This window comes from Callorhinus ursinus, unplaced genomic scaffold (assembly GCF_003265705.2).
Source record: "Callorhinus ursinus isolate GAN/ISIS: 27379988/994484 unplaced genomic scaffold, GSC_fseal_2.0 scaffold1, whole genome shotgun sequence".
Taxonomy (NCBI): Eukaryota; Metazoa; Chordata; class Mammalia; order Carnivora; family Otariidae; genus Callorhinus; species Callorhinus ursinus.
This window is the reverse complement of record NW_027397063.1, coordinates 49,023,604-49,037,393: the sequence shown is the minus strand read 5'-3', so window position 1 is coordinate 49,037,393 and position 13,790 is coordinate 49,023,604. Positions and strand designations below refer to the sequence as shown.

The 13,790-nt window shown below is 41.2% G+C and overlaps 1 protein-coding gene across 6 annotated transcripts in view; it reads right to left on the bottom strand.

Moving 5' to 3' along the window:
- The window catches only part of PHLDB2 (pleckstrin homology like domain family B member 2), a 215,374-nt gene that overhangs the window by 76,060 nt on the left and 125,524 nt on the right, over nucleotides 1–13,790 (bottom strand). For all 6 annotated transcript variants that reach the window (XM_073893115.1, XM_073893121.1, XM_025874009.2 and 3 more), the window contains exon 3: nucleotides 9,460–10,808. In XM_073893115.1, the coding sequence (XP_073749216.1) occupies nucleotides 9,460–10,808 (1,349 nt within the window). The remainder of the gene's footprint in view (nucleotides 1–9,459; nucleotides 10,809–13,790) is intronic.

Genomic DNA, 13,790 nt, shown 5'->3' with positions numbered 1-13,790 from the left:
CTGTGAATTTTATTTCCGAGCTTTATTTCTTTTTTAGTCATGAGTCTTCCTGCATGAATTTATCACCTTAAAAAAAAATGAGACTCACTTCATAGCTGAGCTGGCAGCCACCTCTTAGTCCAAGGTGCTTTCTGTATTTTTGCATTTAGCCCAGAACGCTAAACTGTGTGAAGACCCACAGCACACATCCCTCATTTCGGAGCATAAATCTTTAACTGTGTGGCACCATCAAGAGGCAAGAGCTTGTAACGCCACTGTAACAAGAGCCTAGGGTTGGCTTTCAAGTGTAGAGAAACCTGCTTTTAATAGCAACAGTCACAGACTATTGGAACAAAGAATTATACCGAGGCTTTGGCTCTGTGTTTCTCCAATGTGGAGTCACTAGATTATTGCTAAATGCTATTTTTTACCTTCCCATGACTCTTCTCGGCACCTGGTGATCCAACTGAAGGAGAAGAAAAAGATGAGGTAACTGTTTTTAGTCTCAGTAAACTGAGGACAGCTGGCACTCTTAATTTGCTAATGATTAATTCCTTCCATATTTACTGGACAACTGCATACATGTCAATAATTCACCGCTTAAAATACACAGAGAGAATGTCTGTAGTTTATTTTCTGATGACCCACAGTGATCTAACCATAGACAGTAGTCTTCTTCCTATTACTCACTACTTACAGATTTCCTCTTATTTTATTAGAAATGAAAGAAGTCTGCATACAGAATGGACAGTTTATTTAGGCAGTAGATAGCAGCACCATTCTAAGCTTGTGCTTTCTAATATAGCATAATTAATTTCACCATTTCAAAACGTTTTCTTTTTTTTAAAAAAGATTTTATATATTTGAGACTAGGAGAGCAAGAGAGAGCACGTGCACGAGTGCGGGGAGGGGCAGAGGGAGAAGCAGGCTCCCCGATGTGGGGCACGATCCCAGGACCCCGGGATCACGACCTGAGCCAAAGGCAGAAGCTTAACTGACCAAGCCACCCAGGCGCCCCTCAGAAAGTTTTCTGAACATAAGAAAATTTAAAATAGCATATATGGCTCCCATTTACGGCTCCCATTTCTGAGCTAGACCCCATTGACCATGCAGGTAAAGGCATCAAAGTGAAAGAAGGTACAGAATGGCAGAGAACTGACAGACTGTTTGAAGCATTAGAGCTACGAAAAGCAAGGCTTCACAAAAATGAGTCAGTTTAAGGCTTATGCTAACTCTTTAGATTAAATAAATTAATGTAATAATAGACATTCTGAGTCAGAATATAGAAAGTGAGTCATAATTTCTAAATATCCCTTTAAAAAGTCTGAGCCACCAAGTTAATTTGGTCACTAAACCAACCTCTCACCCATTTGCAGTTTATTTTATCTTTTTTAAAGGTTTTTATTTATTTATTCGACAGAGACACAGCGAGAGAGGGAACACAAGCAGGGGGAGTGGGAGAGGGAGAAGCAGGCCTCCCGCGGAGCAGGGAGCCTAACACAGGGCTTGATCCCAGGACCCTGGGATCATGACCTGAGCCGAAAGCAGACGCTTAACGACTGAGCCACCCAGGCGCCCCGCGTTTGCAGTTTAACTGGCTCACTTCCCACTAGTGCAACCATTTTTAAAAAATTAAAACTCTAGCCAGGATGTAGCAGGAGGAAGGGCCACACCAGGAAGAGATGCCTTCCAAGTCCGTGAGTCTGGAGAACAAAATAGTTTTCAACACTTAAGCTTGCCTTCACATTTCAAACACATTCTTCTTAGGGAAAAAAAAAAAAAAGATTAATACTATGGCTAGGTTGCATTAGGTATTCTCTTAACGTTGTCCATTTTGCCTCCAACCAAGAAATGCTGTCAAATTCACAATGCAAAAAAAAAGTCTGAATGCCCAAATTGTCTTTGGGATCAGGAATCACAAGGAAGTGCAGGCAGCAAGAATCAGGGAGAGAAAGCAATGCACACCTGTGGTTAGAGTGACCGTCACCTGACAAGGCTCACACTTCTTAGGTTCCCAAATGGTTTTTCCTAATTGCAAAATTGAATAGCACCTACCTGTCTACTCTCTCGTTTCTAAAATGGTATCTGTACCTTACCATCTTAAGATTAGTGAACATATACATTTATTTTATAAAATGTTATAATTCCTTAAATATGCTCCATTATGCTGATGTATACTTTTAGAAATATATGTCTCTGGGCTGCTCAAGAGTGCACAAGCAAAACTCTGGGTCCTGTAGCCTTGGCTCCCATATGACCCTGGAGAGCACCAGTTCTTATAGAGAATGTTATGAAATTTTCAAAATAAAGGAAAGCATCTAATTTTCATCTTTTCATTTTTAACTGCATATTGGAAGGGAATTGCTCCATTGCTGGAAGCAAAAAGATGCATTTATACTGAGATATTTGCATTCTTTTTCATAAAGCTTCATGGTTACCTGGAACCAAGTGCATTAACTTAAGTTTGGGATGTCTGAAAATGAGAGGCAGAACCTTTGGCCATAGACTAAGGAAGGCCAGAATGAATATCATGAATGGGTATCAAAAACATTCATTTACTCTTTTCAAAAACAGGTATACAGTGCTTCCCATACTCTCATCATTGCCTAGGAGGTGGATATGCAGCAGTGAACAAGATTGACGTGGTCCCAGCCTCGTGCGATCTAAAATTCTTCAGCTGTAAAGAGCTTTCAGAGAAGCTACTGGAACAAATGTCTTCCGAACAGTACAGAATTGCTGACCCAGACATTTCATCTATTCCAATAATAATACCATGGGAATACTAACATCTTCCTTGAAAGAAAACCAACCTTATCTTCTGGATGGTAGAGCATGTAACAAGTTAGAAACCTTATTCTGTGGTGCTTCGTGAGACTGGCATCACGTGACAACACGTTTGAGAAATGAGTTCCAAGTGTGGCCCTACACAGTTCTATATGGCGACAATGCTGTTTATCAAGGCACCGCAGAAGACTGCCTTCAGCCAGAAAGAAAATATTGGATTGCTACAGTGCAATTTGTGGGGATCCACTGGTTCTCCACAATAGCACACAGATGCTTTTGGCATTGTAACCAAATGAATACTCTTAACAGCAGTCGGGTTTGCTACAGAGTGTTTTAATTTTCCCCCTGTCTTTTTAAAATGTCTCTTCCCTGGACCTTAAGATGCACTAGATGCCATCCCTACCTCTATATTACTGGGAGGGAGGCAAATGAGAGGAATAACAGAATATCCTGTCTACTGTACAATTATTTCTCTAGCCTCCAAAAAACCTAGTTTGTCAAAGAATCAGCATCTTAGAGGTATCTTATCCATTCATGTCTTCTACTTGGAAAACAGCTCAGAAGTGAAGAGTTTAAACAACCACAGACCAGCTCAGAAGGAGGTCACGAGGTCTACGGAGTGAAGTACACACATTTCAGGCACACAGAGCCCGCTCAAGACCTCACTTGGACCTAGTAACTCTTAGTTTGGAATATTTTTAAACAAGCCTTGATATCTGGTTTCTAAAATCGTAAAAGTGAAAGAAAAGGCTAGCATGATGACAAAGGCAGGAATTGGCAGCAGAGAGCAAGAAAGAAGGAATAAAAATTATAAAAAAACCAAACATTTCAAATAGCACAGCAGTTGGCGGCCATTTAATGTAGACTCAAAGTGGATTATTATACCTCATAAACAGGTCCTTGGAGGTTCATAATTAGGGCTCAATCTTTAAGACTCAATATAATTACCTTGAGTTTTCAAATAAAAATTGAACAAGTAAAAAAAAAAAATCCAGATGAAATCCTGGTATAATCGCAGTTTAGCTAAAAAGTACTACAGAAATTATGCTTAGTGAACCAGGCTTACGCTGCTTGGTTTCCTCAATAATGAGTTAAATAAATCTTTGGCATCTATTCATTTTATGTTTGTGTAAGAGTTCTGTTTCTTTTTCGAAAATTATGCTTTGACATTTTGGAGGTGCCTGTGAAATGTCCAAGTACACTCGTCTTGGGGAGTCAATTAAATTGCATTTTTCACAAAACAGATCTCATAGGCTGGAAACCCGGGGGGCAGCTTCTCTTGACTCCTGGAGTAAATTCCAAATAGCAAGAGAACTTTACCTTCACTGACTTGCTCTTTTCTGCAGTTTCTGTTTTCCTGGCTATGCTTTGTTTTTGTTTCTGATTCTTGGCCAAGTTTGACCAGGGTTTTGGTTTGCACAGAAACCAATAGTTATCTCCACTGGTGGCAGCAATGAGTGGGATCTGGTTTTATGGTCTGGCTACTTGTGATCTGCAGGTAGAACTGAAATTTAACCTTGCTCAGGTGAGTGATGACTGAACATTTATGTTTACTGTTGTTTTAATTTGTTGGTTATTTTGCTATCTGTGAGTTCAACTCAGGACAGTATTTTGTGCCCAGTGGAAAAGTGAGCAGTCTCTTGAGGATATGGAACAGGGAAATTTTATGTTCCAGTGTTTACTTTTGACCTCTAGCAAAAGCTTTAAGTTCTTTATCTGAGTCTCTGTACCTGAAGGGGGCAAAAAATCACTGTGTATGTGTGAAGTATTTTCCTACTTCCTGAGGATAATAATAAAGTGTTTTAGAGACTAATAAGCATTTAGCTAAAACTAACATTTCCAAAATTCTAAGAAAATAAAATGAAAGTCTAATAATTAAAATATATTCACATTTTAGGAAAAAGAACCTTCTCATTAAAAAATGCTGATTTCAGAAGCATTTTTTTTTCTTAGAAAAGAAAAGAAGTTTACGTGATCAAAGCAATCTTTTGTTCAAGTCAGACTGATTTGACAACCTGGTTTAAAAATCAGCTATATGTTTTTTCCTTGTTTTATTTGTGTACAGTATAATACATGTGTAATTTCCTACTTTTTTTGAGAGAGTTATTCATTTAAGAGAAAGAGAAAAAGAGCATGAGTGGGGGAGGGACGGAGGAAGAGGGAGACAATCCCAAGCAGACTCCATGCTGAACGCAGAGCCCAGTGCAGGGCTCGATCCCAGGACTGAGATCGTGACTGAGCTGAAACCAAGAGTCAGATGCTCAACCAACTGAGCCACCCAGGTGCTCCTGTAATTTCATACTTAAGTAAGTTTGGATTTATTTTATCACAAAGGAATTAGTTTATCTGAATTTTTTAAATGTCTTATAATATTAGTTTACTGAAAGATAAGCTAAGATTACTTCCATGTAATGTTTAAGGTTAAGAAAAATATAAAAGTTGTGCTCAAAACAAAACTGAATTATAACTGTGACACACCTTTTTATATCAATAGTAATTACGTTCCGTGATGTGTCAGTTTAAGCATAATTTCCAATATCTTTAAGTTACATACTTTTTGCCTTAAAGTATCCGGTCATTCCAGAATTGACAGAAGACCAAGAAGAACAAAAGTTGGTGAAAATTAAAAAATTGTAGGTTTGCACAAAGGGAGCTTTATTTGACTTGGTTCATAATACTTGCAATAGCAAGTCTATAAAAATGTAACAAAATGTTAAAATTATGGCAAAGTTTGCACAACTTTGATGGTTTCATTCATAAAGTAATTTTAAAAAATGTAATGCATGACAAATACCCTATTAACATAAAACTAAAATGCAGTTACCTATATACCTATACCAAGACAGATTGATCTTGGAGAAATCAGCCTATGCTTATAAAAACTAATAAAGGTTATTTTTCTACATAATCTGCCCAAGAGCAGAGAGATTCGGTATCTCACAAGAGTAACTTTTTTTGTGCTTTGTGCTAACCGGAATATATCCCTGAATATTTATTTATTTATTTATTTTTAAAGATTTTATTTATTTATTTGACAGAGAGAGACACAGCAAGAGAGGGAACACAAGCAGGGGGAGTGGGAGAGGGAGAAGCAGACCCCTCGCGGAGCAGGGAGCCCGATGTGGGGCTCAATCCCAGGACCCGGGGATCATGACCTGAGCCGAAGGCAGATGCCTAATGACTGAGCCACCCAGGCGCCCCTACCTGAATATTTAAAATGACAAAAAAGTTCTTCATTTCCTAATGATTTAAGATATCTTGTAGACTATAGGGCGCCTGGGTGGCTCAGATGGTTAAGCGCCTGCCTTCAGCTCAGGTCATGATCCCAGGGTCCTGGGATCGAGTCCCACATCGGGCTCCCTGCTCCTTGGGTGCCTGCTTCTCCCTCTGCTTCTCTCTCTCTCTGTCTCTCATGAATAAATAAATAAAATCTTAAAAAAAAGATATCTTGTAGATTATAAAATAAGCTATTGTTTTTATTCAGTAGGCAAACTGCAGACATTCATTGTTGTCATCCACCCACAGTCCTATCTTAGTCACGTAATGAAATCTTCTCTAATTAATATTTGACTTTGCCTTCCCAAAATCGGACCCTAAATTCAGAAAAAAAAAAAAAAGTTTTCCAAGATATCTTTTATACCTGAACTATCCTTAAGTTTTCCCATTTGACACCTGGGCAAGCACAAGATTTGTTCCTTACCTTTACAAAAAGAAGAATGTCAGAAATAATGAGGTTTGCTATGCCCTTATTTATGAATAGCTCAACACCATCAAAAATTGCACAGGAAGATTTATCAAATCAAATGAGAAGCTCAGCCTTCCCTAGGCTAATTTTGTATGGGTAAGATATTATAATATAAATAAAGTCCCGAGATGGTGTACTTTACAGAAAGGTCCTCGGTGTACGTGAAATGTCCTCACCCTCTTTGATACGTTCTTACCCTCCCGGGAAACACTGATTAAAGAAGACCAATGTCCTACGCCCTGACAGAGGATTTTAATTCTCCTTCTTGCTGATTATTGTTCATGAACTTAACCACAGATGAATCACAGCCACTTGCTCTTATCCTCACCAAGTGGTCTCTGCTTTCCTCTCAAGTTTGACTAGATATTCTGCTGTAAGTTATAGACCCAAGACGCAAAGGACTAAGAATTATACAGAACTCATCGGACTGATCCTAGAAATCTAATTTCTGTATGTATTGTGGAAAATCATTGGCATTATGTGTAATGTTCTACTGTCTAAATGGGGAACACCTTTAGCATTCATCTCCATCTATCTCTAACCCTCAATTTAGCTGACTCTGATTTTGCAAACTAAATGAAACATTCTTTCAAGGGTAGCTTCTTCTCCTTGGTCCCTCAGAACTCAGGTAGAAATATCTTTTCTAAGTCACTGTATTTTTTAAAAGAAATAACATTACTTGCATAGGCTCAGTAAGAATCTCTCTTCCCTTTTACTGGGAGGTCACTAGGCAAATAGACTAAGCAACAGAGGCCAAACCCAGAGCGTCATATTTAAAAATAAGCATTTTTTCATTTCAGCAAATACCATAAAGCCCATCATGAAGAAAAAAGGGTTCTAACTTCGTATTTGGAGCCAGTACCCACAAAGTTCTCCCAAGAAGTTGAACCAAGACCTGTTTGTGACTTACAAGGCACTGACTTTACAGGCAGTAAGGAAAGTCACTTCCTGGATTGTCAGGAACTTTAGCAGATTTGGCGAAACTGGAGGAATGAGAAATGCTCCACACTTAAAAGTGCTAAAGATGAAACTGGAGGTGATTCTCGAGGTTGGTTTCCCGCCCTTGGAGCAGAAGGGGAAATAAAAGCACCTCAGAAGATCGCTGGAGTGAAGGAAGCCTTTGAAATGCTCTCCCAGATTCCTTAATAAAGTATCCAATAGAGGTTAACTTTCTGGCTTCGCCAATAATAGTTGCTCCAGGATGAAAGGTACAGCATAGGGGATATATCAGTAGTTGTAAGGTGACAGATGGGAGCCCCACTCCCAATGAGCATAGCCTAATGTATAGATCTGCAGAATCACAATGTTGTATGCCTGAAACTAACGTAACCCCATGTAACACTGTGTGTCAATTATACTACAGGAAAAAAAGTAAGAGTTGTTCAGCACACTAATAGAGCCAGATTTGCTATCCCACATACAAGAAAGCTTTTACATATGCTAATTAAAACTTCTCCTGAACTTATGTCAATGAATCAAGCCCAAATACAATACCTTTTTGTGACCATGAAAAATCTCTGGAGATTATTTATGATAACAAAGGAAATTGTCATACTGGAGCACCATCTAACAGACCCACCCAAGGAATATAGAGTTCTCTAAGGGTATGCACATGCATTTTCATTCACTATTGCTGATTAGGATATCTGTAAGGATAGATACTTACTTATCAAAAACTACTAGTGATGCAAATGATGCTTTTTCTAAAATTCCAATAAAATTTTGTCCTGGATAGATGCAAACAGTTTCTGTCCATTTGAATCCAAAGGTCATAATTTTATTATCCTGTGGGGCATTACTCAGCTTGGTATGTGATTTAGAAATCTTATTCCCGTATACTTTCTTTTAGCAATGAAAATACTTTTGATACTCTTATACTTTTGTAGATCAGCTTTATCATCTTGCCGCATCCCTCATCAAGGAACAACTCACCATTAATGAATTAAAATAATCTCTGACCCTGTTCTTCCTAAAAAACACATGGACAAAAGTCTATGCTTAAAAGAAAAATAGAATAAGAATGCAGTAGTTTGTGTCAGAGGGGGAGACGAACCATGAGAGATGATGGACTCTGAAAAACAAACTGAGGGTTCTAGAGGGGAGGGGGGTAGGGGGATGGGTTATCCTGGTGATGGGTATTGAGGAGGGCACGTTCTGCATGGAGCACTGGGTGTTATGAACAAACAATGAATCATGGAACACTGCACCAAAAACTAATGATGTAATATATGGTGATTAACATAACAATAAAAAAATTAAAAAAAAAAAGAATGCAGTAGTTTGTCCTCATTCCGTAATGAGACTCTCAAGGGATGTTTCCTCCTTTCTTACTATTTTCAGTATTTCCAACAATAAGCATAAATCCATTTTTAATAGAAAAAGACAACTCAAAAAACTTTTCTAAATGTGTAGTTGGGTTCACTATGTACTAGGAGACATCACTGAAAGACATATGGGGGTGGTGTATGTGTACTGTGCAGGAAAAAGGTTGAGCAACATTTAGCCGAGCTTTCAACTTTCCAGACCACTTGTTCTACCAAAAAGTTTACTGCCTAATTCCCAATGAGTCATGATTTCACCGATTATTCCTATCAGACCACGCACATGCTAATCCGATGGCATCGGTAATATAAATCAGTGTTTACTCACAGTCTTAAAGAAAAGTTTGTAAGACTTATAAGAAATTCAGTAAAATTCACAACTACTTGGTTAGGTTTATCAAGAAGACTCTGCAGAGCAACTTAACATAACACTAGCTACAGGTAGGCCTTCAAGTACCCACACGTGACCAATAAATAATAGGGACCGAGAAAGGGAAGGACAGCAGAATTCTAGAAAGGCACAGCAGTGGCTGGTGCCCTTGGGCATCCTACAGGCCCACACGTATCCTTGGAGTGCGTCTCCAGGAAGCTGCTCAAGGGGAGAGTGAGGTCAAGTCAGATGAAGATTACCAGTCGCTCCATCTCCTGCTCCCTGAGTCTCTCCTCCCTCTGCCGCCGGTGATAATCCATCAGGTCATCGCGGCCTGAAATGGAGCTGATGCTGCTTTTCCTCTCCCGAAGGATGGGCTGGGGAGTTCCTGAGGCCTGTCTGAGGCTGTCCAAATCTGCATCATCAAACTCGACAGATCCACAAGAGAAGTTCCTCCTGGCGGCAAACGCTCTGTCCGGCTCCCCAGGAGGAAACGAGTGACCTGGGCCAGGCCCGGAGTAGGGAGCCCTGTCAAGGTCATCGGAGGTACAGGAGGAGGTGGAGGCCAGAAGCATCTTGCGAGCCACTCGCGGACTGGCAGGGACACTGAGGGTGGAACTGACGTAAGGATGGCCCTCAGACGCCGAGGGTTTATAGGGTAAAGCCCCTGAGCTCAAAGAAGAGAAATTCAGGTAATTGTCATTGTCTATGATGCTATGAGGTAGATCCTTTTCCCCCAGTTTCGTTCGTTTGGAACTGCCCAGAGAGTTTCTGGGAGGCAAACTGAGGGGTGTCAGCTGGTTGTCGGTGGCCCTGTGCAACCTGGGGAGAGAGCGGCTGTAGGCTCCCATGTGACTCAGGCTGCTGCCCGAATACTTCCTAGTTCTTAAACCCATGTTTTCAGATGCCGGCTCCTTGTGTCGGCTCAACTTGGGCTGAAGGGTCAGGTTGTCCTGGATGCTCATTTTCCTGGCTTGCTTTGGGCTTGAAGGCATGCTTGCTGCCCCCGATCTGCTGATGGGAGAGGGGCCCGTGTCACTCAGGGGACTTCCGTTCCACATGGCCAGGAGCGAGCCAGACACTTTCCGGCCTTCCAACCCCCCGAGAAAGTAGACATTGTCGTGGGATTTATTCCTCGAGCTATATTTGGAGTAGGGAGGCTTCTCTGCGAGCCTCAAGGACCTTTCACTGTCCCGGCCAGTATAATGATCAAAGTCCCCTCTCCCAAGTGGGTACCCACTGAGGGAGGGGGAAGTGCCGAGTAGAGGGGTGGGTGGTTTCATGGAAATATTTTTGTCAGTCCCATCACAGGAGAACTGCTTGCTTCCCTGGATTTTGGCCAGGGAGGGGCTGCTCCTGACACTGGTTCCCAGAGGGGAAGGGCTTCTCTTAGTAGCCACAGGTTGTGAGAGGGTTAAATAAGAGCCAGAATAGTCTCCATTGGCTTTAAATCTCAGGCTGGAAGAATATTTCTTCGGGCTCAGGCTCTCCATCATGTTTGGGGAATCGTCCTCGAGGGAATTTGCCACCAAGCCTGCCTCTAAGCTACCATTTTGTAAATCAAGCTGCTTCTGTGTGTGGCAATGCTCCGCCATGATCTTGTTGGAGTCTGTAAAGGAAAAAGAGAAAGTCTTACTTAGCAAAGAAGATTGAAAAAGAGCAAGGACTTGTCAGCCTGCATCTGAACAAATAGCCTTGCAGTCCGACCTGATGTAATTAACAAACGCAAACTCTGTTTTAGTAATAAATCTAGTAAAACTACTGCAAAATGAAGAACCATATAGAACACTGATCAGGGGGCACCTGGGCGGCTCAGTCGGTTAAGCGTCTGCCTTTGGCTCAGGTCAGGATTCCAGGGTCCTGGAATCGAGCCCGGCGTCAGGCTCCCTGCTCAGCGAGGAGCCTGCTTCACTCTCTCCCTTTGCTGCTCCCCCTGCTTGTGCTTTCTCTCTCTCTCTCAAATAAATAAATAAAATCTTAAAAAAAAAAAAAAGAACACTGATCTGGGATGCTTTTCATACAAAAGAAAAATAACTCAAGAGGCCATGGATGATATTTGAGAAGAACAAATCCCTAACAAAGTACAGGTGAGGTTTGTCCATAAAAGAGACAATTTCCCGTTAGTGTTCCAGTCCTTAGTGGACCACCTGCTTCCTGAGTACACCCAGGCAAACACCCAATGTGGTGATGCAATGCACCCCCCTTTGGATGTCTCTGCTAGAATCATCAACTGCTCAGAAGTCAAGGCCTGCGGAGACAAAATTCGCATTGTGGCACACAAAGAAAGTTTCACATCAGACACTGATCAGTAACATGAGGGCCAGAAGATGACTCTTTAAAGGGGGCTATGAGAGTTACCTTCTCAAGGAAGATTTCATAAAGCTCATGCACCCATCAGAAAAAGGCAGGTAATCGAGGAAACAGAGAAAAGAGGGTTCCCAAAACTACCGCCATCTCAGGGTCAGGAGGCAGTATTTAAAACCTGAAACTGGAGTACCCTTCAAGTTCCAGGCACCCTAAATGAATCATGCTCATCCTTGATCTCACACTCTCATTTGAATTCCATTAACTTAAGAAAATAAGTTTTAGGTTATGAAAACGTACTTTAAATACAAAATATCGCTGCAAATGAGAAGGCTTGTATTTGTAACTGATAAAAATACGTATTTTGCAGATTATCATCAAAGCAAAGACACAGTTTATTTTTTTTTTAAGATTTTATTTATTTATTTGAGAGAGAGAGAATGAGAGATAGAGAGCATGAGAGGGAAGAAGGTCAGAGGGAGAAGCAGACTCCCCACTGAGCAGGGAGCCCGATGTGGGACTCGATCCCGGGACTCCAGGATCATGACCTGAGCCGAAGGCAGTCGCTCAACCAACTGAGCCACCCAGGCGCCCGCAAAGACAGTTTAAACATTCACATTGAACTCATGCACTGCTGAGATGGTCCAACACCTCAGGCTCCTCAGACACTAGGTATTACATCCCTGGTCTCTATATCAACAGAGTCATTCATGGTGAGTAACCAATTTTATGACAGGCTTGCTTCCATAACTAGGCCACAAGTTCAAGGAAGAGGTGTAGATGTAGTATTTCATCTCATCTCCAGCCTCTTCTCACTCCAATGGACCCACTGGTGAGACACACAATGAACACTAGTTTTCAATTTCTGTCACAGCCTTCCTCCACTGTGTCCTAGCCAGAGATCGGGGACTTTGCCTTGCATGCTCAGCTTTGCAGATTTCCTGGGCAGATTCAGACAGTAGAGTAGGGAACTGCTTCCTATCCAGGCTGGGGCCAAGAAACAGTCTGGGTGCTTAAATCCTAGTGATGGGCTAAGTACCCATCATCTTGTAAAGTTCAGCTTCCCCCAGTAAGCTCTGCTTTGGGTTCCCTATCCTCCAACCCCAATCCCTGCCCTGGTGGATTAAAAGCATGATTATCTTTTGGAGTAGACCTCAAGAAAAAAAAAAAAAAAAAGAGATTCTCCTTTAGAACTGCCTCCCTGCTGGAATCTGGTCCTGCAATCTGGCTTTTATCAGGTCTTTCATTCTTCAGGGACCATGCCATCCCTGCCCCCAAGCCAAATGTCCCTTTCAGCAACTGCTTATGAGCACCAGCTACGATCTTGAAGGCAACGCAAGCCTGGTTTGAGACAGAGCTCCCTCTGCCCCCTGGGAGGACTGAAACCAAGATGACCTCCAGTCATGATCCCCTCTGTTCTCAACTAACTTCAACTCTGCTTGGTCTGCCATGCTCAAATTCCAGCCAACCTTGGCCAATTCCCTCAAGTTAAATATTTTCAAATTGAAGAAACAAGGAAATAAGTGGGCCCCGAGGACATTAGATTGTTATTTATTATGGGGGGCAAATACCCTAAACGCCTAACAATAGGGAGAAATTTAAACAAGGTACAATACTTCATATGGGTGAATATTACACACTCATTTAAAATAATTATTTTGAAGTATAATTTCTAGCCTAAAAAGTGCATTCATATAATGTTCAGTAAATTTTCAAAGTCATATGTAATGAGTACAGTTTTCTTATATGTACACCCACCCAAACACACGGATTACACACAGACACTCAGGCCAAAATCCTGGGAGTCATCATTGATATCCCCAATCAATGTCTCTTCTCTTAATCTTATCCCTCGTCTATCACCTCCTTCCTCATTTTATCCATCAAGAAATCTTATCAACATTGTCCCTAAAACATAGTCTCAATCTGATCATTTCTCGCCATTTCCACTGCTACCCCCCTATTATGAACCAATATCTTCTCTTGCCTTGTCTATATGCCTATTCTACACCAAGAACAAGAACAATGGAATGGAAGAAATCATGCCAAAAAGTCAGTAGTGGTTTTATCTGGGTGGAGGTATTACCAGTGATTTTTAATTCACCTCTCATACTAGTTTGTACTTTCCACATTTTATGCACTCTATCTGAGTTGCTTTGACAGTTAAGGGGGGGAAAACAATGCAAAATACTAGAGTATAATCTGTGGCAATACTTCTCTTTTTAAAAAGTTGCATTTGTTGTGCACCTGGGTGGCTCATATGGTTGGGCGTCTGCCTTCGGCTCGG